Below are 25751 nucleotides of genomic sequence, written 5' to 3'. Positions count from 1 at the left end.
ATGTGACCTTTCGTCAGCATTGATGTCATAATAGGATAAACAAGGAGAAAATAGCAATTTGTAGGCTGTAACTTTACTCATTTTTGCAAGGATTTCTCCTCTCTCTCAAAGTCAATGAGAAAGCAAGCATCGGTATTCTACGGTAATAACTTTACCGAGTGCACTTCACTTCGTTTCCAAATAAGCGCTATTATATATAATAGTTTTCGCTGACGTATTTCTGTGTGACTTCGTCACACCAATCATACCATTTCAAATACACGCATCTGTTAGTGGCTTTGGGGATAAGTATTATCAAAAAGCTTCACGTTTTAGAAAAAAAGTCTGTCATATGTTAAAGCGATGCAGTGAATGGGAAAGCCATCAGCAGTGACGAAAGAGCTCCTGACCAAAGCCCTTACCAAAGCTCCTGACGTAAGAAGATCCTACCATGCATCACTCTTGGATTACCAGTGCTTTATACAGCAGGAAGTCGGTAGATTTTCTGCTACCTCAAAAGAACTAGCCATGCATGTCCTGAATGGACCCTTATGACACTGTTGCAACAATGTCTTCAGATAAACTTTGTTTCCTTTGATTTCCTTTTCCTTCCAATTTATCTTCCGTAGCTTACGCTTTTTAAGAGACACAAAATGCATGCTAACAAATCCCCCCCACCACACACACACAGGCATACACACATACCTGAATTTACCTGAATTGCATCAGGAGCGAGTAGGCGGGTAGCCCTTTGTAGCTCTTTTGTCCATCGTGACATACGGACACACATTTACGCATACGCACACACACACACACACACACATAAACACACAGCATACAACATCAAAACTGTTGGATTACCATTGTAGCTTACATTTTTTCTACGGTATACAAAATACTCAGGTAAGCGGCAGAGACAGACTTACCTGTTCCGGAGAACTTAGCCCTTCCAGCAGCAGAGGCGTGACTAGAGTATCAGCCTGTTGCCGGGTCCACGGGAAGTAGAAAGCGGCCGCATCTTCACTCTCCCGCCAATCCCTCGCACGTACGCAAGCCGCGCGCCCGAACAAAGTCTCGGCACTTCCACAACTTTTCCCCCAATTTTTCAGCCCTTTTATTTGTCGCCCGACCGTGCGAGAAAAGATGGACGCGATAGGACAACTCGTTAGCTAAGACTGGAGCGACAGGCGCGGCATTATCGCGACTCTAAAGCACCGTGTTTGTACCATTAACGGCCTTAACTGCCGAGGTATCCCGGCAAGGCCATTAGCGGAGATCACACAGTCTTGTGTACAAATGATAACATGTTCATAGTGCAGCGATGATAATAAGAGATGATAATACTTATCAACAAGAGGCCAAACTACAGGAGTTCATCATTTTTCTGTCCCATAGTGTGTGCATAATGTAGCTAATACTAGTAGCATATCGCAATGCGCTGTTGTTCCTCCCATGCACAAAACACTTAAGGCCTAATCGTGAATCTAGATACAGCAGTATAATATATATACAAGTTGAACAACCTCCAGGCTATGTTGTTTCCGGCTGTGACTCTGCATTGCTTGAGTAATATTTTAAGACAATCATATATTTCTCCAGGTGAGAAAGGATGGTTCGCTCATTCATTAGACATGCCACTGGCGCTGCTATTTCTCATCTTTTTTTTATGTAGTAATACTTTTGTACGTTGTTTATATCCTTAGCGTACTGCGCTCCTTGCATAAAGGAATAATAACGAACAACACCAGCGCGGTTTGTTATTTAACGTACTTGAGGTGTGGCTAACCAAAACACTAGATATAAAACGTCTCTACTGAAAGACACAACTCTTCGTAGTTGTGTTCATATTGCGCGTATAAGAACACAGACAAGTAAAGTGTTTCAGATATATATATATATACTATGAAAATGAGTGCTATTGCTGGATACCGGCTCCTGAGGGTGACATGGGAGAGATTTAGCCATCCCTGATGGTCCTGCTAGTACAGCACATACAGGTATTCCCGCCCAGTGAAACATCAGTACCATGACATTCTATAAGTGGGCAGTAAAGTATGAGAGATGGTCTTGTATGGTATGAACTACGGTAAGGACACGTCGCCTTCAGACTTTCCAAGAAAAAAATTCAAGCGTTCATGGTCATCGCCATTTTGTTCCTTGGTCTGATAAAGCTTACTAATGTATGAGTTGCTGTGTTTTTGAAGTACATGTGTGAGAAATCTTACACAAATTTGCGTAACTTTTAATCCATGCCGCTGGTCTATCTGTCATTATTAGCTTTGTTGTACGATTCTGAAGATTCAGTACTAGCTTACATAATACATGCTGATGTCTGCATTTCTGAGCGGCCGTCCTCTTTTCGAGCAAAGCGTTTTTATGGTTCATTTTTTACTGAGAGACTTTCATAAGGAAAGCTTTGATCATCAGTCACGCCAGTGCCCTACTTTTTCTCTCTAGATGCGATATTTCAAGACATTGATAAAAGTACAGCACGGCAGCTGTACTCCTGTGGGAAAGGCGGGAAAAGGGCAGGCTAGCGTCTACATTTCCGCGCAATAACGCTACTCCGGTCCCTGGCGGGAAAAATCACCATATCATAAATTGATACCGCGCTATACGTTATAACATGACAACCGGGGATGGTAGAGATCTACAGGTGGGAGAAACGTGACTGGAATACATCATGACATTATTGATTAACAAACTAATAAGACACTTAATACTTAAAATGGAACGTTATGTAACATTTCTGCACCAAAAATTGAAATAAATTTTAACTGAAATTGCTATTGTCATTTACTTCCACTTTTCGACATATTTGTGCCATTATCTCACAACTCTGACATTAATGATTGGCGGCAAAATAGCCCATACGAGGTGCACTCAGTTTGTGGCACCACCACAAAATACCAGGAACTAAGCAAACAAAAATGGCAGCTGTGTTTCCAGCTTTTAAACACACTCGTGCGGTGCAATATTTTGGCACCTCAACTTCCCGAATGACACGTATTCGCAATAGAGTAGGGTTCTTTCAACTTTCTTGGTAAAGAAAACGACCGGAACATTGACTTTTTGTATCATCCTAATGCTACATAATGCGGCTTTAGTAATCCATGTCAGTTGTCAACAGCAATGCCATCTGCTAAACACCGTTTAAGCCCTGACCGGCATATGCCCCAGGCACAGTGTGTTATCTGACATGTCAAGGATGGATGTTTGGTAAAGTGGTTGCAGCAGGATATATTAGTTTATTTCTAGGGACATTTTTGTACGTCTTCAAAAGCACCATCTTAGTGGTGGCTTTACTGAGTGAACATCATAAGAGACTTGTTTTTGAAAGACGCCCGAGGCTAGAATGCACGTAAAGATATGTTGAATCCTCTCTCAGTGTGCTTTTGATAATAACATTTCAACATTTCCAGCGGAGATAGCAGATGTTTTCCGACATATTCTATACACCGAATGGATTTAGAACTTTTTGGGGACATTCTAGACTTACTTATGATTAAAATTATTATTGGAAAGTCAATCCGAGTGTCGGTGTACTTTCTGCTCCTATTCATATAAGTATAGATTAGTATCAGGACTAATACATTTTCTGACTATTTCCAGAAGGAGCCAATTATAAGCTACAACAGACAACATCACGCCAAAGGGGCGAATGGCTTCAGCGCGATACGTACATGTAGATTGCATGTTCCATTACTAGGCATGAGGGTCTTGGAGAGACCACCGTGAGAGCTGTATCTGACTCAATCTAGTGCGATCCTACAAGCGTAATCGAGTTGACCTCTCGGCGAATCGCCCCTGCATATTTACGGTTTGTTTCTATACTTCTTACATTTTTTTGTGCTTCTTATAAGTGATGCGTTTTCCCACTGGACAGAATTCTACAGGCTACTGTCCTCCATTTACCATTTCATTTTTGCCTTTTTCTTTCTTCACCAGAAGGAAGTATAACTGGATCACTACTGTGTCTTTGACCCTTTCTGAAGAGAAAGATACGATTTAATATCCCTAGGATTACATAATGCCCCGATCCCATGGCGCCAACCCAGTTGATGAGATCACAGAGGCCAGTCAATGATGACGCAGATGTTTCAATGTCTGAACCTGTTTTTCACCGTGAGAGGGTTTGGAGATGGACATACGCTTTGCCTACGTGTGACAGCACAGATACATATAGGGCAAAAAAGTTAGAAAGCAACTTCTTGTAGATTCTACAAAACACTAACTTTAAAAGTGATACAAATCAGGAAAGTGTTAACACGTTGTACCGGCATGACTACTAAGATATGCTGCATCATTATAATACAACAAGATAATGAGGCTGATTAGCAAACGTATTTTGCGAGGAAGGAGATTCGGCAGCTAAAAGAGGTTTAGTAACCAGGCTATAAGACAACCAGACAACCTTTTCTTGATGGCCTTTCGACTTCCTTGTGGCTTCCTGTATTATCAAACTTTTGAAATATATAGATACGAATCTACAAAGATAGGCTGCATCATCACAAGACAGCACAAGACATTCAGGCAACCACTTCTTGTTGTCATTTCAGCTTCCTTGTCTTGCTTCTAGCTTTCTGTGTTGTAAAACTTTTGAAATAGCTAGATACGAATCATTTGCGGCGCGCTGGAATGGTTTACGTCGTCATGCCCTTTCTCCTATCCTGTCCCCCTAAGGAAATATGTCTCCTCCCCGGTTCTACCGGCTCCATCCCTCCCGAACCGCGGATCAGACATGACAGTAGCTGGGAGCTAGGGAGGTCCCGCCGGTCTCTTCATGTATTGAAAAAGACAAGTGTTTTGTCAGGACGTAAAAATCCTCTAACTTCAGCATCCATCATCTCCGCACGGATGCGGAAGAGAAGCTGCGAGAGGGAATCCTGGAATACAGACGATTTAGGCCGGAATTTCCTGGAAGTTAGACATTCTGACATTGGCTACGGGCTACCTTGTACACGTACGTAATACCAGATCAGAAAAGAACATGAAATAGTCATGCATTCAAGTACCAGAGGTATCAACCAAAGATTGAGGTATTCAAAAACTCAATCTTTCCTATACTAGTACTATTGCAGAGTGAAACTCGCTGTCACCAAGTGCCTACGAAGCTGGTGTATTACGCCGAAGGGCGGTTACACCGGCTATACAGATACAGAATAGTTCGATAAATAATGGAAAAGTCTATATAGCTCTTTTTGTCCCGTGCCAAACTGTTATCAAACACAACAAAGGATGCAGTGTTTAAACATCCAGATAAGAAACAGTTACTCAAACAACTGGATAGATTTTTAAAACGGTAAGACGCGTGAAGTACATGTAGTATCTACCACTTTTCGTCAGTGACGTGTAATGTTTAAAATCCTTAATGGTATGAGAGAGGGAGGGGGCAATATTAATGCCGATGGTAAAATGCAATACGCTCAAGCAGAATAAGTGCTTGATCGTATTGTGCTTTCAGATTTCTGCTTTTCCTTTCCTGGTTTAGATTTTAACCACGTTTGTCAAATTGTTAAACCCATCTCGATACAAGATAGTTAAAACACGCGAAAACTAGGGCCTCATTTGTACAGGGTTTTAACAACTTAGATGCCCACTTGTTGGTAACCATATAACGTATACAGCAGAGAATATAGTTGAATAGAACAATCAATTTCTCGTCAACTGCCTAATAAGATGTGATAAATAAAAGAAATACTAGTATAATGATCGGCAAGTCAAAGAGTGTACGGTTATGCATTGTTGTTCCCCAAGCACGAAGATGTCATAAAAGCGAATCGCATCACGGAAAACACGGCGTGAAAAACGAAAATTGAACATAAAATGTTACGACTCATTTCTTCCCTGATATATAGAGCGATCAATGGCGCTAGGGGGGCTTGGCTATAGCGCGAAAAAAGCTGTATGTTCCTTAGGTTACGTTAAGATTCATTGTGATTCTGTACTTTTGTTAACTTTCTTCTGGAAACATTTCTAAAACAATTTACTGTGCAATCCTTTCCATTCCTCCCACTCAACCAATCAGAGATAACATATTTTGACATTTCCTTGTGCACGACAGTATCACATATCATCCCTACATCTGGACTCATGCTACACAATCGGTAACATCAGTTTCAGCACCAGGGACAGGGCGAAAGGGTACACCTTCAATATCCTGCAGTAGAGTCTGACATTTACTAGCAACCTACCAGTTTCTTTCCAGCTTATTCGGACGCATAGCTAAAATGGAAACTGAAGCAAATCTATGTGAAAAAAGACCAGACGTCACTTGGTAACCAGGTTTTCTTGCCCCTTACTCAGTTTTTTTTAAGTCTTTTTGACCTCTGTAGAAGCCAACGTAGGGTTACAGGCTTTGGAGAGTTCTTGCGCTTTACTAACATTTCTATTAATAATAAGACATCCAGTTACCTTTGGGAACCTTGTTAAGTAACCTGCGTAAGGTTCTTACAAGAAAAAAATAGGGGGCAAGACGGCTGTTGATAAGAATCCAGGTCCACTTTTGACGTCTCGTCTCCATTTCCTTTCTAGAACACCCTTTAAAGGTCTCCTAAGTATATAAGGAATGGGACCAACCCCTATTTGTCTGAGGCAAGCAAGTAAGATAGATATTGGGGGGGGGTGTTGTGCGTTACGACAAACATGTACAGTTGTGAGACGAATATATTTGTGCGTGCTTGCAGTTTATAGAACGGAATATTGCAAGGTAGGGTTCATTATACTTGAGGAAAGCAGATAATTTTGCTGACACCACGAACATGTCTCTGCTGTATACATAATGTACATAGCGCCCGTCCTCCCTTGTACCACCATTGGGAGGATGGCTGTTTCCTGTAATGTAAGTTGATGGAGATACATTTCCATGCACGTCCCCACCGGTATAATTCCGCGCCAGGTCGCCACCGTTTCTACCGGCGTCCATTAACATCTAACCCCTCGGAGTAGCCGGCCGCCCCGGGGAAAAACAAAGGGTTAACAACCCGTCCTCACAACCACTGTGGGCACTCACGAACACGCCCCGGTTAATTCAACACTGAGAACGGCTAGCGGTCGGACGGGCAACGGAGAGCAGTCATTGGCAGAGCCGGGCGCGCCCGTAAAAACAGCCGCTGCGATAAAACGTCATTTACTAGCCTCGGAAAGCCCTGCAATTTCTCCAAAGGTTTCAGAAAGTCATAAAATTCGCACCTCTTTCCACGGCCAAACGGTAGTTTGTGAGTTTGTCTTACATATCAACTTTACAGCCGGCTCCGAGGGTGGATGTGGATACCAGTATGTAACCATTAAGCTTTAGATAGAAAAACTCACGAGTTACTCGAGTATCTCTACCGACCATCAAAATCAAGGCGAGAAAAGGGTCATGGTTTATCACCTGTATAAGATATGTATTCAAATATATAGTTAAGGAACAGCTCTATATATACATGTAACAGTTCTATATTTACAGAAAGCGTAATCCGGCACTACAACTCAACGTTTTTTTGTATTTCAGTGCTACATATTGTAGTATACCACTGGAATTACCACTGTCTTTATAGTTTTTGTTTCCCCTAAAATTGGCAAGAATGGATCTACTGTATCATTAATGCTCTATCGAAACAGAAGTACTTTGTGGATGTTTAAAGAGATTTGATTATAGGGGAACTGAACCCACGCTACTGTAAACCACGTGCAATGTAATGCATTTCTTGTTTCGTTTATGGACTTAATGTGATTGATAACCTCTCCTCTGTTATAATATATCTTAATGTGTACCTTTCTCCGTGTATATGACATGTGTTTATCGGCTGGACTCTTTTAACAAAATAACTTTCTTGTACGGTGAAAAAGAACCAAGGAAGAAAAGACTACCATCATAACTTATAATGTTTGACTTAGAACTTATTTTAGGAGTAAAACAAAAGAATAATCTGCAAACGAGGGTTGGTTTGTCTTAATACATTTAGTTTAATTTGAAACATTTCTATATATGATAATTCAATTTATATTATATTACAACGAAATAAATATGTATGGTCCTTTGATAATTTGAATCCTAAAACACTTCAGATGTTCATAATCTGTATCATCTTACCAGAAATTTGTACTAAATTGTGTTTTATGCAAATTTTGGCACATTACTCGACTATAAAAATTTCATTGTCTGTACAGGTTTTTTACAGCCAAAGACAATAAAGTCATGTGTATAATTTGTTTGGTACAAAAATATCATCTACTTTTGCAATTAAGGTGATTTAAAAGTTTTAGACTATTCTTACATTACAACATGGACGGAGGTGTGAACATTTTTCCCCCTTTTTAAACTTATCTTAAATATATAGCAGTGCTCATGCAAACAAGATTCATAGTGCAATGTGAAGTTTAAGAGCAAGTAATCAACCTAAGGCAAACTTATATAGCCAATTGCACCACCGCACACTAGTATATTGCAAAAACTGCAAAAGCAGCAACACAGTGCTGGTTTTACTGTAAATTGTGAAACGCCTGTGGCAGTTTTATGTTCGCATTTATTTTTCTGTGAGCTGTCGCTGCAAACTTGTCACAAGACACATATGTGCTCTGTCTTGCATGGTGTTAGGTTATAACAGTTGTCTCAACAGCAAACTCAATTTTCACCTTGCCGCAAAATTTAAGTGCTTGCTTTTGTTTCATTTTTTTTGCAGTTATGAATCCTCGCTATCTCAGAGGTCCTGCCTCGAGTTTATTTAACCAACTTCTTTGTGGTCATTTGACAAAAAGGCACTATGATTCTGCTTTCTTCTTGGAGAGCTGTTGCAAACAAGATATGTTCATACACATATCCTATCCAAGGGCTGTTGCATGCTCTTCTGTACAATTTTTCTCCTCATATAATTTATACACTATAAGGTGTTTTCATCCACCATGCTGCCTTTACTTGAAAGCGTCTGCAGATCGGCGCTTTGCACTTGCAATGCCCTGCAGATCTGCCAGGAGCGCTCATAACTGATAGAACTGGCCTTTGTTCTTCACTGCAACTCATTTATACATCAATAGGGGGTGCTTTCAGCCCAGCGATCCACATTCCTTCAAAATCCTGATAGCTGTTTTGGGCTCGCTTTGCCTCCTCCCAATGCAACAACCAGCGTTTATTGAAGAGCAGTTTTGAACCAAACTGGTAGGTGGCACTTTTGATCCCTCAAGTTCTGGACACCATGTGGATCATGATGTTTGCAAGAGCGTTCCTCCTTCTTCTCCAGTTTCCCAGGTCTCTGGAGAGACCCTGGAGAAGAGACAACCACCTTGAGGTGTCAGAAGGATCCTCGCCCTTTAGAATGTAAGGATCTTTGTAGATCTCTGAGATCTCAAAGGCTTCCTCAGAATCTGGATCCATAGACACAACACACTTGTCCAGAAAGAACGGATCCTGAAAAACATAAAATAATGTTAGTGCTGTTTCACAGAATGTATTACGCAATATTAACAAAAGAAAGATGAAGTGCAACTTCTATCAAAAAAGGAAAGAAGAAAATTCAAATATATAGACTGTTACAGTAACACTTTCCCTGGATCTAGAATCTGATACCTGAAATCTAGTTATTTGCTCAAAACACCAAAGAGCATCTATCACCACAATCAACTGTTCACATAAATCCAATTGGAAGATCCCCTCTCTTGTTTACAGACAAACAAAATAACCCGTCATCTAGTTGGAGGTTGTTACCGTGCACAATTTCAACATCAATGTCCAAATGACCACCCCTACCCTGAGTGTTGTGAACCTGCCAGCACCCTTGTCCCTGATGAGTACCAGGGCTGCTCCCTTCACAGGTTTGTCTCTGCACGGCTGGCGTTTCTCCTCAAGGGCCTGCAGGTTAGGCATCTGCAACATGGACAACTTCATTAATATTATGTACTTGACACACATGTGCATTTCCTTCAAAGATGTTCTTTGGATCCCAAAAACTTAAAAAAAAAACAATCCAAAATAAGAGTTTACTCAAGGAATAAGGTCAGGTAAAGATGTTTCAGCACCAAGGAAAGGGACATGCTTAAACTTGCTAGCCTCTACCAGGCTTCGGGAGGCGACTGGAAAGAGTAGAAATTGGGTGCGGCAAAATGTTTTCTCCCCGCAGACAAACTCTCTTGACATGTTATCTCTCTATTTGGCCGATTTCTACTCTAACCAGCTGCCTCCTGAAGCCTGGTAGAGGCTACAAACTTGCAGCTTTACGCCAATGCACAAATTGGAGTCCTGCATTTCAACTTGAAGTTATTATTTGTTCCCCACCTGTCCCAGCACCAGTAGAAGTGCATGTACTGAGCAGACTTTAGTTTTCCTGGCCCAGGTGTCCCCACACTGCACCACCTGCAGTTTCCCCATCTGGATAAAGTGGACCTCGTCCTTGTTCCAGCTCACAGCATCCAGGGCCATCTGGGGGAAATCACAACATGATGTTTTCTTCTCATACTTGTTTTTTTTTCTCATACTTACACCATTACTTCAGAAAACTAGTCAATTACTCTATCAACTTCATAATTCTATAATAGAGTGAGGTTCTGTGTTATGGTAATTTGTGCTAAGACGATGGGAGGCTAGCCATGAATATCAGTAACACACTAATGTGGTCACATATACACGGGGACGCAATGTATAAATCATTGTTCCTTACCTCTCTGAGCTCGATGTTCTCCACACTACTGGTGCTCTTAGTCCTGCTGCTTTTCTTCTTCAGCCTCATCAGTCCACCTGAGCCCTGGGTTTTCTACAGGTCAGAAATAGGAAAGAAAAACTGGAATCAGATCTGAATTCAGTTTAAGACATTTAGGGTGTCTGTCTCACTTAGTAATTAAGAGAATTTCTAACCTCACACTTATCTTGTGATGATTATTTACTGTTCAATGAATTATCATTACATGGCATGACATCTTACATTCTTTCTTCTTTTATGAGTTTTTGCAAGCTGTGGTAGTCACATAATTTCAATGGTCCCTTTTTACGTCTCCAAAACGTATGTTTGACAACAAAATCCCTGTAAATTATAGTGATTATCATGTTGTTCAGACTGTTTTACTCCTTCAAACTCATACAGGAAACATTTAAACATAAACCTAATATCAAATACCTGCCTATCTAAACTTAAAGAAGGCTAACTAGCTTTCATTGACAAGGACATGATTTATAACTTTGACCTCTTTGTGAAAGTAGATATTACTCCAAACTCATTAAGAGAATGAAACAGTGGGGTGGAAGGTAACAAAGGTTTAAAATTGGTCACTACGGACCAAATGTGTCACCTGAAAGTGGGTTATTTATCAATCAACGTCACCATAAATACATCATGGCATGTGAGCTGTCCAGATCAAAGTGGGTATTTTCAGCGGCGCTTTTGAGTTTTCGTATCATATGGGTGGAGGGGGTTGGAAAATGCCAGAGGTAATTACTTTGTGGCATGAGAAAAAGTCATTGTGGTCAATGGTCTGGGGGAAAAATTAGGGCCAGATTGACAAACATGAAATAAAGGTTCAACCTTACGTAGGAGACCTTACAACTGGTAGATCCTAGCAATCCTTCTTGAATCCTTAGTATTTTTCCTGACATTCACAAATTTTGTCACAAATTCAGTCTACTACTTTAACAGTACTACTACAGTATGAAAAGCTGCATACAATATTGATGTGTTCCAGATGTTCCTCCACCAGCTGTTGTGCCTCCAGTAGTCTGTCCCTGTCAGGGTGGCGGCAGGAGGTAGACTTGTACAGCCGGCTCAGCAGCAGGGGGTATCTGGACAATACAACAGGAAGGAAACATCATTTACTTTCCCTGTGGTGTCGCATTTTTGTTCAAAACCCTAATTTATCACTACTTTCCACTGTTTTTTTCTGCCAATAATGAATAATCTCCTATTAGTAACATGAAATGGAATGGAAATGATAAAAAATAAGAGATTAGTCAAGCAATCAGGTCAAGGGAAGATGCTTCAGCACCAAGGAAAGTGCTCATGAAGGAAGGATCATCCAGTTCTACTTCTATATAAGAATGTAGTTAAGAAGAAGACACTTCAGCACCAAGGTCAGAAATCAAACTTCTCTAACTCTAAGATATTTCAATAATGCTACATGTCTCCAAATATATGTAGGTATAACAAAACTTTTTTGTGTTGAAAATCCTGTAATTATCTGTTCAGAGATTGCAGAACAAAAGAATAAACCCCTGCAGAACTGACTTGGTTATCCTCTGTAGTGGAGCCATGAGGAAGGAAGAGAGGTGCATCCTGCGCAGGGCAGAGTTGTCAGTCTGGGAAACCTCCAGGAAAATCCTGAACAGGTCCTTCTCACTCTCCAGGGTCTTCAGCATGGCAGGGGCAGCAGGCTGGGAAAACACAACTTCATTTAGCTTTAACTTGTCTTACCTTGTTCACAACGTTCTTTTGGACTGTCTAAAAATTGTCTTCATCTCATTTACAGTTTTTTTGTGTGTGGATGATTACAACCCTATCTATCCCATGGATGAAACTGTTCCTGATAGAGATTTCTTTGAATGTAGAGTTGAGATGAAATGTTTAGTCTAAGAGTAGTCATTATCCAATCTGTTCTCAAATCTGATGTAATATTCCGCAACAGATTCTTCCACAATATCTGAGCCCGTCTGTACTTAGACATATTTTAAACTATTGTTAACATGTGTATTTTATCTGTATGTTACCTATATGGGTGAGTCATGCCTGAAATAAAGAAAGAAAGAAAGTAGTGTCCTGACCTGTTTGGTGCAGTATGTCTCGAAGGCCATGAGCATGTTGGCTGCCTGCAGGAAAATGCGCCCGATGTGGACAGAGATGTAGTCCTCATCCCCCTGCTCCTGAGCATGCTCTATGGCATCCTGCAGCTTGTCTGCAAACCTGTCATTCACCTCAATCAGTTCCTGCAAGGCAGAAGAAAAACAATACTGTTTGTTTATATGTGTGGCAAAAGTAGTAGGAATACCATTTGTTTCAATGATACATTCATAAGACCACACCAATGCTGTTTATGTTCTTGGACATGTTGAAGTAAAAATTCAGCTAGAGGATAGTCAGAAAATGGGCAGCTAGGGGGAACTTACATCTGACAGTATCCACTTTTTACATCAATTACAGAATTTTCTCTCAGACCTGTTTCATGCTGATCTTTCAATTCTAGTATCATCTTTTTTAATCTGAGAACCAAAACGTTAACTTGATGCATGTAGCTGAAGAACAAACAAAGACTTGTACATACCAGAATGTTGATGAAGATAGTCTGTAGCTGCTGTGGAGTCAGCAGCCCGGCCTTCTCTATCGGTTCATAGAACTCCTCCTTGATAACGCGGAGGTCTGCTCCGTAGCTCAGCTCTGTCTGCACCAGCTCCTGGATCGCCTCCTTCCTCTCCACACGCCGCTTCTCACAGCGAGGGCACAGCGCCGTGTCTTCTGTACGGTCACTCCTGGGGTGCACAGAGAATAATGAACGATTGATTTTCCTTCTGTGAAGGTAAACTAAAGCAGGTGAATCACATATAGCCCTTTTACAGAATACATGTAGTAACATATTTCATGAGTAAATGTTGCTGTAATATTGTGTTATCTATTATTATAAAGTAAAGCAAACTCCATACCTGGGTGATTCCTCTTCCTCTTCTACATCGATAACAGTGTTGACTTTCTCACAGTCAGCACAGTTGGCCTCATCCTGGAACAAACAAAGAAATTTAATTCAAACTTTGAACAGTGAATTTCAAATGGAAAGGTCAAGATCATCATTCATCACACATAGATTTTGAATGTTAAGTTGAACAAGTTAAAAAGAAACTTAAGGTTGATTTCCTACCGTTGTTTCTCGAGTCTTGCGGGGGACACGTGTGGTCTCCATGCCAACCCCACTGTCGTTCCTCGCAATGTCCACAGCAGACTGTCTTCTCTGTGAACAAAACAAGCAGTGATTCATTTCTGATCCAAACACATTATAGCAATACCATGTTAACTAAAAATATAGGCATTACTTGGACTTGGAACTTTTCCTGAAACATCCTCAGTTACCTCCTAAGCACACACATGATTCTATATGTTTGGTATGTGCTGTTCTTCATTTTTTCACACTCACTATAAAGATTTAGTTAACATAGTCAAAGTTGACCTTTACCTCCATGATTGACCTCTCGTCTCCCAGGGCGATGACCCCACTGTCCACGCTGGCAGTGCTCACGTTGCTATGGCGATTTTTGGACTTGGTCCTGGAGGTTCGCTTGTCACTGGAATCAGCAGGGACGCCTTCCACTATGGTCAGGTCCTCCATACCATGGTGTCTGTGTAGCCAGTTTCTTTAGAACAAGAAAAAAACAACAACTTACAAATGGAGATGTAAATAACATCTATGCAGACTTTCAATTCAGACAGTTTCCCATTTCTTCTTGAGATTTCAGTGCACCATTGTTCCTAAAATCCAAGAACTATCAAATTGAACAGGTGTAGTTTTAGATAAAGAGTTCTTGACTGACCTTGTCCTATGCAGGGCCATGGAGGAGGGGTCACTGTGGTGTTGTCTCACAGGACGGGCAGTCTTGTCCTGTCTGCTCTCCTTACTGCTGGAGTTGGTCACATCGGATGTGGACCTCGCCACTGAACTCTGGGGCTAAACATCAGGAACACACATTTAAGTTTAAGGAAACGTTTCTACATGGCTCCACATAAGATAGACTATTGTACCTTCCGTCTTAATTCATCCTTGAGACACAGAAATTGAGCACATCCGTTTAATCCACTCTGTGCCCAAGACAAGCATGTACAAGGCAATAGGACGTAAGCAACATCACCAAAAGCACCACACTCACCTTCTGCTTTGACTCTGTTTTAACCTCTGAGGTCCTGACCAGTGCGTGCCATGTGACACTACGTTTGGGAGTCTTTCCTTTCTCTGACGGCATGTTCCCATCCGTGCTGCTCTTCCTCTCACCCTTGTACTTCCTGGCAAAGAGTTCCTCGCTTGTGCTGGAGACAGGTTTCTGTCTTTCCAGCCCTCTCTTGCGATAGCTGTTACTTCTGTCTTTTGAAGATTGCTTTACAACATTTTTTCCATCCTGTACTGTACTTTCATCATGATTGCAAGTTTTGTCTGCATCTGTCCATCTTTCCATGTCAGCACTCCATGACTTGGGGAGGAACTTTCCTTGTCTTTTTCTCTCGTCTGTGTTATTACACTCAATTGATGAAGATTTCTTCTTGTTATCACCATAGAGTACTTCTTTGTGATCATTTGCCTGGATTTTGATGCCTTCTCCTTGCTCCTGTTTGACGAGTGCAGTCAAGTCAAACACACAGTCTTGGTCAGTTTCTTCTGAAGACTCCTTGTGTTGATGAACAGGGCTGTCTTGGAACACCAGTTGTATCTCAGGCATGGACACCTGTGTGTTGTCTCCTGAACTGCTGCTCTGGTCAGAGCTCTGACCACTGCCCCTTCTACTGCTGTCTCTGCTACCACCATCTCCATCAATGAAGGAGCCCCACATACTCATCTTCTCTGCACCTAACATGTTTCCCTCTCTGTTTTCTACACTGTCCCTGTCAGAGCAAACTTCACCAGTTCTACCTGTCTCTTTGGGATTGCAGTCTGTGTGTGACATGGCAGTGTTTCCAGTTTTTGTGAAACTTCTGTTCTCAGTTTGAACTGTTTGGAAGACAGTGCCATCTTTTCTTTCTACCTTATTTTCACTCTCCATAGATGGTGTACCGCAGTTGTCAGTTCTTTGACACTTATCTGGTTGTGGTCAAACCCTCACAAGATGTTCTGGTCTCAATTTTCTCTTGACAGAGGTTTGGCTGAGAGTCTACCTGACTATTGCCATTATGACCTGTAGTGTGCTGATGATGTTGACTGTCACTTGCGAACGTTCTCTCTTGTACCTCTTCAGCCTTGTCAGGTTCTGTTCTCTGTAACTTCTCAGATACAGCCATACAGACATCAAAGATCTGCTTCCTCTTGACACGAGGGGTGGAGGCAGGGCTGGAGTCATTGCTGGCCACGCTGGTTGTGACTGCCAGGTTGGTTTCTAACATGGGTTTAGGAGTTATCGGTGCGGACCAGTGGCGGCTGTACCAACTACGGGGCGACACCTTCCCAGACGGGCTCTCAGAACTGGTCAAACTCTTCAGTTGATCCTTAGCTGAAACATAAGGTGTTGTAGAATCCTCGTTACTGTTTACTGCCTCCACCAGGCAGCCCTTGTTCCTGCGGAGGGTCCACTCAACTGTGACCAGCGACATACCCCCCACTTTGTGTGGACTGTTGCCGTCTGAGCTGTCACAGTTTGTTCTCACAGGATCCGTTTCCACTTTCTCATAACACGGTTCTTTCTGTTCTGTTGTGGCTGGCGGGGCTTGGCCTAGTTCCTGTACAGGGCTGCTTTCTTTAGCAGGAGGGCAATGAACTTCCTTTGTAGCTGGTGCAACATCTGTGGCTTCTCTCTTGGATTCAGCATTGATATGAGATGATTCTGACCCACAGTCATCAGTCCTGTGTCTGTGGTTTTGGGATGAATGTACAAAGGTTTTCTGTGATGTTTGGCTTTCTTTAGAACATGACGAGGACATTTCACTCATCGTGCTTGAAATTCTTGTCTCCAGGGGTCTGCCAGGGGTGTGTTTATTGTTGACATGTTTACAGAGAGGCTGGCTAACGGTCCTGCTAACAGCTTCAACGGTGTCAGAGTAGTCTTCATGCAACATTCGATCTCCCTGTAATCTTGTCTGAGAGGCAGAAGCACCTCTTAAGTCTTCCTTCACAGCATTTCTGTTGTTGTCTCTACTCTCCTGGACTTTACTCTGTCCTAAGTCCTTCCTTCCAGCAGCGTCTAGACTTACTTCTGAAACCTTCTTTGAATCCTTGACAGATCTGTCCCTGGACGGTAAATGGTTCACACAATTCTCTGCTACATGGGCATGTCTGACCTGCTTTTCAGGAGTTTTAGCTTCAGTCCTGGGTGACACTGAGAGTTTCTCCGTGTTGGTTTCTTCATTGAGATATGCCAAATCAAGTTTGGGAATGACTTCATTGCTTGCTTTTCTACAGATTTTCTCACCTGAAAGGTTGTGCAACAATGCTTCTGAGTTGGGCTTGCCATGTCTTTGACTTTGAAGGTTTCCTGACAATTCCTTTTCTACTATGTTCGAGAAAGAGTCCTCCTTCATGTTGGAAAATGCACCCTGCCTTTCAGGTATATGACTGTCTTTAAGATTTGATTCAAATTGAATCAAAGATGGATGACAAGCTGATGTCTGATACTCGTTTGTGTGTTGTTGGACATCTTTAGCTTTTCTCTCATGACAATGACCATTATGAGAAAGAAGAGTTGAAGCTCCATTCTGTGCTGCAGAGCTGTTGTGTCTAGAGGTAACATCCTGATTCTCCTTGGACACATCCTCCAACCTTGTCCCTTCTTTTGCATAGTACGTAGACAAGATGGACAGAATAGACCTTCCCCCATCTCTGCTGCACTCCTCACTCTTGTCATGTGAAGCTTGCATATCTGGTAAGACATCCTGAGGACCAGATTCTGTAACAGCTGTTTCTCTGGATTCCTTCCTGTGGTTACTATGAGCCACAGAGATAGACGATTCTGCAATATCCTTCCTTGCCATGTCTCTTACTCTCTTCTCAGACTCCTTATCTTTTTCTGTGTTTTCAGCAACACTACAGCAATCTTCATTCTCCTCCACTGGACCAAACAATGTGCTGGAGAACTTTGCGCTAGGACTGACATGTCCTTCCTTTCTCATCCTTCGGAATTCGTTGAACGAGGGAATATGCTGCATTGCTTTGGGGTATTTAGCCCGTAGTGACCGTCTTGTAGAGTTGCCTTCTGTAGATCTACGGAAAAACGATGAACCTGCATCGAGATGTTCTGAAATTGTGTGACTTTCAGACTGGTCAACATGAGCACTTCCGTCGGCCTGCCTTTCTTTGTCTTGTGTTGACAGCTGCTTGTCTGTTGTAACATTTCCCGAAAAGAATGTTGGGCTGCTTTCACCCCTCTTGAAGACTTTTCCTGATCCATTGTCTTGAGGAGGGGGCTTTGGGTCCTGGAGATGAGGAGACTTTTTCCTCATGGACCGATTTTGCCACAACTTTCTGTAAGACATGCTTTCACCACTCGTGTCACCATCTTGCATGACTTCTTCCAGCCTTGATGATGTAACAGGCGACGTGCTTGCTGAAACAGGAGGTGTGTCCACACTTATTGGTGTGGAAATTCTTGACACGGGTTCTGAGTTAACGTCAAAGTCAAGGGACGCTTGTCTTGAGTTGAAGAAGTTAGGAGACATAGACCCTCTCTCAAACGAAAATCTGTTTCTTGAGTTGGCAATAGCAGAAGGGGAAACCTCTGGTGATCTGAATTGCGTAGATTGGCCTTTAGATAGACTGTGGTGTGAGTTATGCACAATGTTGACAGCCTGGGGTGTAGTGTGTCTCCTGTTAGCTCCATCACTGAGTGTCCTGGGATGTTTGGCCTTGTCAGCAGTATAACTGTTGGGCTTCAGGTCTTCATCACTGTGTAGTCTTTGTCTCATCTGGCGCAGTTTTTCCAAGCTCTTCTTTGCCGATGGTCCGTCTATTGCTGCCGGTATATACGAAGTGTCTGAATGTTGCCTACCATTCCTTAGAACATGCATTTCTGTCTGCATGTGAGACATTCCTGCCGTATTTGTTGCAATGCTGGACGAATGCTTGACCTGTTGTGAGCGTGTTTGTTCAGGACTGGCCGTGGGCAGCCGGTTTGTCCCACCACTCGAAACTAACACTCCAGAAGTGGACGTGGATGGTCCTTCCCACTTCATGGCCTCTTGCCTGTGAATATGTGGGCTATTGGTAGCCATTTCAGCAGGGATCTTCAGCCTTTGTTAACACGGTGTAGAATTCCGCCCTACAGAAAACCTCCCCCTTCATCCCATGTCTGCCCACCAGTAGAAAGGACTGGTACAACGTCTCACATTAGGAACTCTTCAAAACACCTGCAAGAAAGAAAAAAACAATGTAAGAACATTAATTAGATCACAGTCATACATGGCTGTATGATTGAATCTGTTCCTAACCTTTAGAATTTGAGTGCAACCAGTGGTACTGCACATGTAGCTATAGTCCTTCAAAGGTTAGAAGCCTTACATTTGATTTAGAGCAATGCCTCAAGCACATTCAAGAATCTGCTACACTTAATGTACTACGTGCCTGAGAGCAATGGTCATAAACCAACTAGTTCCCTACCCAGACTGCAGACTGCACTTTCCAAGTTCAAATCTTGTGTGTCTCAACATCTGGCAGTTTGCCATATATGCAATAACCCATAAATCAGGCTCAGAATAATCCATAAGCAAAATTGCTGATATGAAAGAGTGGAGTTGCCGCCAGCGCATGCCGAAGCTTAAAGGCAAAGATTGCCATGACAACCTGAAAATATTTACATACAATAGGTTCTTCAAAGGTTTTAGCATGTTTCACAACAACAGTAGCTGTTTTTGAACCCAGCAGAAGTAATGCAGGGCTAGACATCGTGTCTGCTACTGGATTTTTGTTCAAACTCACTTATCTAACTGCTACCAATGACCATGGGTAAAGCAAACAAATCTGTTTGATTTAAAATGGCAATAGTACTTTTAATGACTGCTCTCTCTGGATAGCGTCACCAATGGCAGTACCATAAAATCATTTGGACTACGTGTCCTGGGCAAAAGCAATTTCGTCCAACAGCAAAATTACATGTATCGGGTAAATATTAACTTACATATCAGAGATCACAATGGTCAATATTACCTTACATATTAGAGATCACGACAGTCAATAATGAATATTGACCGACAAGTAATGATTATCGTTAATGGTGTGTATAAGCACATCTGATCAGTGGCCAGTATGGTCCACATCTCCAGATTTGCTTGAAACAGGATATAGTGAATTTTTCTATCACCTTTTAAAATCTAATTTTAAAATTGAACTTGAAGTTGAATTTCACAATTCTCTTGAATCAATGTTGAACTGTCACACATTAACTTAAGCCAATCAATTGATATTTCTTTAAATCTCCAGTGTGCTCCATTTCAGTTACAATCTTAGAATGAAAAGGCCTAGAATACAATCAGACTACTCAATATTTCATCTAGAAAACATCTTTATCACCTTTATACAGAACTTTTGCATGGATCACAGAGCCTACTATTCAATCAAAGCTGTTGACAAAGTCTACTTTTCAATCAATACTACAATAATTGTAAGGAGTTCTGTGTCAGCAAATATTAACTAAAATACTATTCTATTGTCAGAACTAAATATTTTGAAAACTTAAGACCTTCATCTCTTTCTTTAGGTCTTCCTTTCAGATTGTGTTTACAGTAATGGTTTTGTCTTTTTCCATAGAAGGATTTCATATTTCTTAACCAGGCTTTTGGAAATACAGTCTTTTATCTTTAAATTTATAGTAAACAACCTCTAGTACTGTTCCTTATGTGCATTAAGTTCTCATGTGATTTTCTTATAAGCTATAAATCAGCTTAGATTTTGTCAGCCTCTACACAAAAAAGAACTTTAAGGTATATCAGTTACACCAGGTATTCTAAGTATCTTAAAAACATTTAAGAACTGTAAATTCAGTGGTGTATCTATGAACTAAACCTTCTCTGTGCAGAATACACTGAGGCATGTATCTAAAAAAAGAGAGGTTAATTTCTGGAGAAATGTTAGTCCCTTTCTGACTGCCACTTGGTAAATACATTGCACATTTGCCACTGCTGGTAACTCAGAGATGATATGCACAGCCATGCATAAACTCCCACTGCATTTTGAAAAATGCTTCTGAATCTTCAAAAGCATGTTCTCACAGAATCTCACTCATTCTAATGATCATAATAAGCTATCTACAAGTTGGGAATCTTTAAGTCACTTTTCCGAAAATTCCAGCTGAAAATTCCTTAGAAATCTTTAACGCCTCTCATAACCTACATCAGGTGTCATGTATCCTAAAGCCTTCAATAACAGTTCTACACCTTTAAACTGCCTAACATTCAAGTTACTGTAGCATCAAATCAATGATAATCTTATAGTACAGTAAAGTAGTCTGTTCCAATACCAGCTATATACTCATAATGAAAAGACAGTGAAAAGTTACCTGTTTGCAGTAGTACAAGAGTTCAGATTCCCTTTTTTCACCAAGCTTGCTCCTAGAACAATGCATACTGTAACTGCTTTTCCACCAGCCGAGCCCCCTAGTTATGTATGCATGAGCGGCCTATGTAAGCTTTTATGCTATAATATTTCACCGGCCCACTCCGCCCTAGGGGGTACCCCTATTGTACATAATCCAGTGCCCTCTAGTGGAAAATTCAGCGCATGGCCCAAACTAATGTCATTACACGGGCACAAGGTGGGATCAGCGGTATCGGTGTACAAACTGCCAGAAAGACTCGGTCAATATTTGCTAAGCCTCGCCGGCTTGCCAACGATTAAGTGAAAAGAATTACCCTGGAATCAATACAGCGTCAAAGTCAGCTAATACCTCCTACAGAGTTGGGCCAAGGTAGAGGCCTGTTTTATGTAGCCGCTTCTACTTATTCTATGTATTCAGCTTTCTGTATAGATTTGCTATAAATAAAGCTAGTCTTGTTTTTCTTCAGTCACTTGGCTCTTTTTCAACTTCTTGCATGGTACTTTTCAACCTTTGAACATGAACAGCTATAAAATGTAACTTAGACAATGTTCCTGAATTCTTATAGACCATGCCATGCTGATATCAGTTTCCAAAAAATCCTTATAGTCAACCAGTTCTGGGCACTCTTCGAATTCTGCACCGACTTTTTGATGAGCCCTAAAATAAAACTGTGGGGACTCTGTTGGCAGTGGCAAGGATATTTGCAGTCATGGTGCTCAAAACTTGACAGAAGACTTCCTACATTTACTAGTCAAGCTGAGTTCGGTTTCCAAGAATAGATCCTTAAGGAGGATGTCTCCTAGTAGGATGTCTTTCATACTGGACCCTTAATATTGTGGTACAGGACCATTCATCAACATAAAAGTAACAGGAAACAAAGCACTTCCTCTGTTTTACAGTTACTGTATATAGGCCTACTCATCAATCATCAAACCAAAGTCTGTTTCTATGAAGCTCCAGAACCTAATTGTGTAGGAGTAGACAGGAAGTCTTGAACTCAGGAACTTTTTATGTCTTAACTTAGAATTACAAGAAAGAGGAGGAAGTACTCCATACTTTTATGGTATCTTCATTAATATTGCTACCTTTAATAGCCTGAACACATAAAGTCTTACTTAATTAGTCTCACCTTGCAACTGCTACTGTATAAGACAATTGCCTGTTGCTCTGTCCCCCTAAATACCACTTGTGAACTCCAAATGGAAAATAGAAAACTCAGCAAGATATGCCACATTTCACCACACAGGAGGTCTAGTGTTTACATCAGTTTTACTTTCTTTACCCACGGGGAGCTATACTTTTACCAGGTGAGACGGCACGTCTATTTTGGGATAAATACTGCACCCAACTATCGGCAGGGTCCCATTGTCGAATGCCAGGTGACCTATCTCCAACAGTCTTTAAAAGACTGTTTCATGTCCTTACCAAACATACAATCATGTTCTACTAACTAAAGACAAATGCTAGGTGTAATCAGGAACAGCTAACTTTTTCTACAGTCAACCAGTCTTTCTATACTTAAGGACAAGCTGAAACCAAATGCTGCATAATGGAATCTGGGGGTTGAGTTTTGTCAATTGAGTTTGTAAAAGTTGTAAAAATTGGCAACTTTCATTATTCAAATTTCAAGACCCAGAACATTATGTATTTTCACCTTTTGGTATCAAATAAGCAAGGATATTTGTTTGAATGTGGGAATAGGCAGCAGAAGAAAGATTAAAGTTTATTGTATGACTGAACTGAAGTATCTGATACATTTGGCTTTTCTCATTTCAATTATGTGAATGTTGCTAATGAGATGGCTTTTGAAAAATAAAAATGCAAGTCATTTACACATTCATAAGGTTCTATAAACATTCAGCACTTGATACTGTTGAGTCTTTTGAATATTACGTATTGTGGAAAACACAGACCGCCACAAAGCTGATGCCAAAACATCCATGATCGGAATATGGAATGTGAAATTGTAGATTGTGGTGCTTACTTTAAACAGTAACTAATATATATTATAACCGCAATATGTTGAGGTTGTTAAGTCTATACTAACATATTAGATCCTCATATTTGAACTACTTTGACATATTTGCAGTGCAAGTCACATCGAAATAAAGCATTAGTGTCACATCTTAATTCTGACTGACTATTCAAATGTGAACTCCGTTTGACCTTTTGTATGCAGATGCATGAATAGCTGAGCTGTTCAACATGAAATGTGATAGTTGGGTCTGACTTGGGTTTTACTGCTCGACTATAGACCTAGGCAATGTCAAGGTAAGTATAGAAGACAATGTGCCTGAAATGTTAAGGTCATTGACCAATCCACCATTTTCTTTAGACATTGTGTAATAACCTGAAAAGAGGGAGATGACTCATGTCTTCTTAACATTTTAAAAAAGAAAACTGTTATACACAGCATTGAATTTCTCTTTTGCAACAAACTTGAAGAGATCTTTTTACAAAACTGCACAAAAACTAGCAATTGACGGAGAAACAATCCTAATCTGAAAATAGACTTGCACCCAAACAATCTGATCTGAAAATAGATCATCTTGCTCTAAGACTGATACTTTCTGCTCCATCTACTCACCTACATTGTACATGTAATACTACATAACCTAAGATTCTAGACATTTGAATTTAATGCTATATAAAACTTTCACATGCATGCAGTGCCCTTGTCACACATATTCTGGATGGGTGTTAAAAAATGAATATCACAAACAAAGCTATCATTATAATATTAACTGATCTATTGGACATATGTCTGATGACACAAATGTCTGGGGAATAATTAAATGAATGCTAAGATGGTCACATCTGTCCTTCTTTCCCTCAGTCCCCCAGAGAAGGATCCTTTACAATCCAGTAATCGATCTCTAATATACCTGTCTCTGTTAAGATATATGAAAGGTGCTCCAATAATGAATTATGATATCTCCTTTGATGGTAACATCATTTATTTAGAGTCCTTACAAGAATAATGTCAACGTAACAATAACTTGCATCATCTTGTCAGCTGTGGAATAAAGCACTAAGCAACAGTAACGTGTAACAAATCATTAAAGTTATCATGACTTCAAGCCTTGAACAAATTTCTGTCACTCTTCTGGTAAGGAGATAAAGGCTAGGTAAAAAGTTATGACTATTATGAATTGTACCTCATGCAAGACCACCTGGCAATGTATATACTAGTAATATTGTCAGCGGGATCAACATGTATATTTCTCGATATTCATAGTGCAGTGAACTAAATCTGTTAACCTGTTATAAACCATGCTCATGTTAAAAGTTTTAATAGTATTATTTAGTACCTAGAATGGATATGGAAAGTAATGAAGTACTATCTAACGTTTGGTTTGGTTCACTTAACCCGAAAAAACAGTTTTCTACAGTATTAGTAGCACAAGCTGAATAAAACCGGACTGTAAAGTCACCTTCAAGTTGCCACTTCTTATTTCCTCATAATCTTAGGCCACACCAATTTAATTTGTTGGTTCTCGGATTCGCCTCTTCGTTTTTTTCTGATTTGCAAAAAAAAAAAAATTTGATTCTGGTCCTGAATCAACTGAAAAATGCTCATGTTTTGCCCCCAACAGTTGAGGAAAGTCCTTTTCTTCCTAGTTGTTACAGTTTTTCCATCTATCATTGCAGTGGTTTGATTAAAAGTTCAAAATTCAATGTTTAAATTTTAACCCAGCCTTTTGTGTTGACTTTATGGCTCATTCCATAGCATTTAAGCCTATAATAGGATGCCTAGACCTGTTTTTATTTTTATTTTTTTTCGCCCTGTCGCTTCATATTTTTTCTGAAAAAATCCGAGAACCAACAAATTAAATTGGTGTGGCCTTAGAATAAAGCTTCCATCAGCCAAATAACAAATTGGTTTTGGATTTGCTATCAAGCATCAGCAACAATCAATATGTCCAATATGAGAGTGAGAGGGACAGGTGGTCAATCCTGATGCCCACAGAACAATGCACCTGTACCCACATCCTATTGTCCAGCTATTGTCTCAGGACACCTCACCCCTATGGTCACACCTGTGTGGAGTATAATGCCTCCATTAGGGCCAGGCTAATCAGACATCATTATGATACCCTTATGTACATTGTGTACATCTGTACATATAGTAGTCCCCCTATGGACATGGTAGTTCACACAATACAACAAAGAAATGGAAGGAAAATATTATCATACCCAGTCTGGTAAAAGTCATCCTCTCCCTGCCATGCTAGCCTTTGAGATCTGAATTTGTGTGAGATATGGGGTCAGGTTTTAGGGAGAAGGTTTAAATATTCATATGGGTAGTTATGCAACTTTTTCCAGAGATGACAGAATGCATTTATTACTCCTCTTCCCTCACCTGTGTGTCAGATTCTTGCATAATATCGTTTGACTACATATTGGAACAAAAGAATAAAAGAGTAGGAACCTACGTATTTGCTATTCTGCAAGCATCACACTGGAGGAATACACAATAATCAACGTATTGATTTTCAATCATTCAGCGTCTCCCCCGACCGTCCTTTCTGATTACATTTGGTTGGTTAATGATAGAAATTTGCAGACAGGACGGTGATTGGAATCCGAAATCCACAGGCTGACATTG

The 25751-nt window shown here is 40.7% G+C and overlaps 1 protein-coding gene across 6 annotated transcripts in view; it reads right to left on the bottom strand.

Annotated features, from left to right (window-relative positions):
- Positions 1–7909: 7909 nt before the first annotated feature.
- The window catches only part of LOC109465245, a 40564-nt gene continuing 22722 nt past the window's right edge, over positions 7910–25751 (bottom strand). For 4 of the 6 annotated variants that reach the window (XM_019762399.1, XM_019762400.1, XM_019762397.1 and 1 more), the window contains one exon: positions 15295–18959. In XM_019762399.1, coding sequence (XP_019617958.1) covers positions 15705–18824 — 3120 coding nt within the window. In that variant the 5' untranslated portion in view covers positions 18825–18959 and the 3' untranslated portion in view covers positions 15295–15704. Of the gene's footprint in view, positions 9368–9706; positions 9824–10231; positions 10376–10613; positions 10707–11610; positions 11726–12167; positions 12314–12700; positions 12863–13197; positions 13403–13573; positions 13648–13785; positions 13876–14097; positions 14276–14452; positions 14587–14785; positions 18960–21103; positions 21172–25751 lie in introns of those variants that run through there. The other 2 variants (XM_019762402.1, XM_019762401.1) reach the window with 2 other exon arrangements.

The sequence above is a fragment of the Branchiostoma belcheri genome, unplaced genomic scaffold (assembly GCF_001625305.1).
Source record: "Branchiostoma belcheri isolate BF01 breed outbred unplaced genomic scaffold, Haploidv18h27 scaffold15, whole genome shotgun sequence".
Classification (NCBI taxonomy): domain Eukaryota; kingdom Metazoa; phylum Chordata; class Leptocardii; order Amphioxiformes; family Branchiostomatidae; genus Branchiostoma; species Branchiostoma belcheri.
The sequence above is the reverse complement of the archived record's forward strand: the minus strand, read 5'-3'. Positions and strand labels throughout refer to the sequence as shown.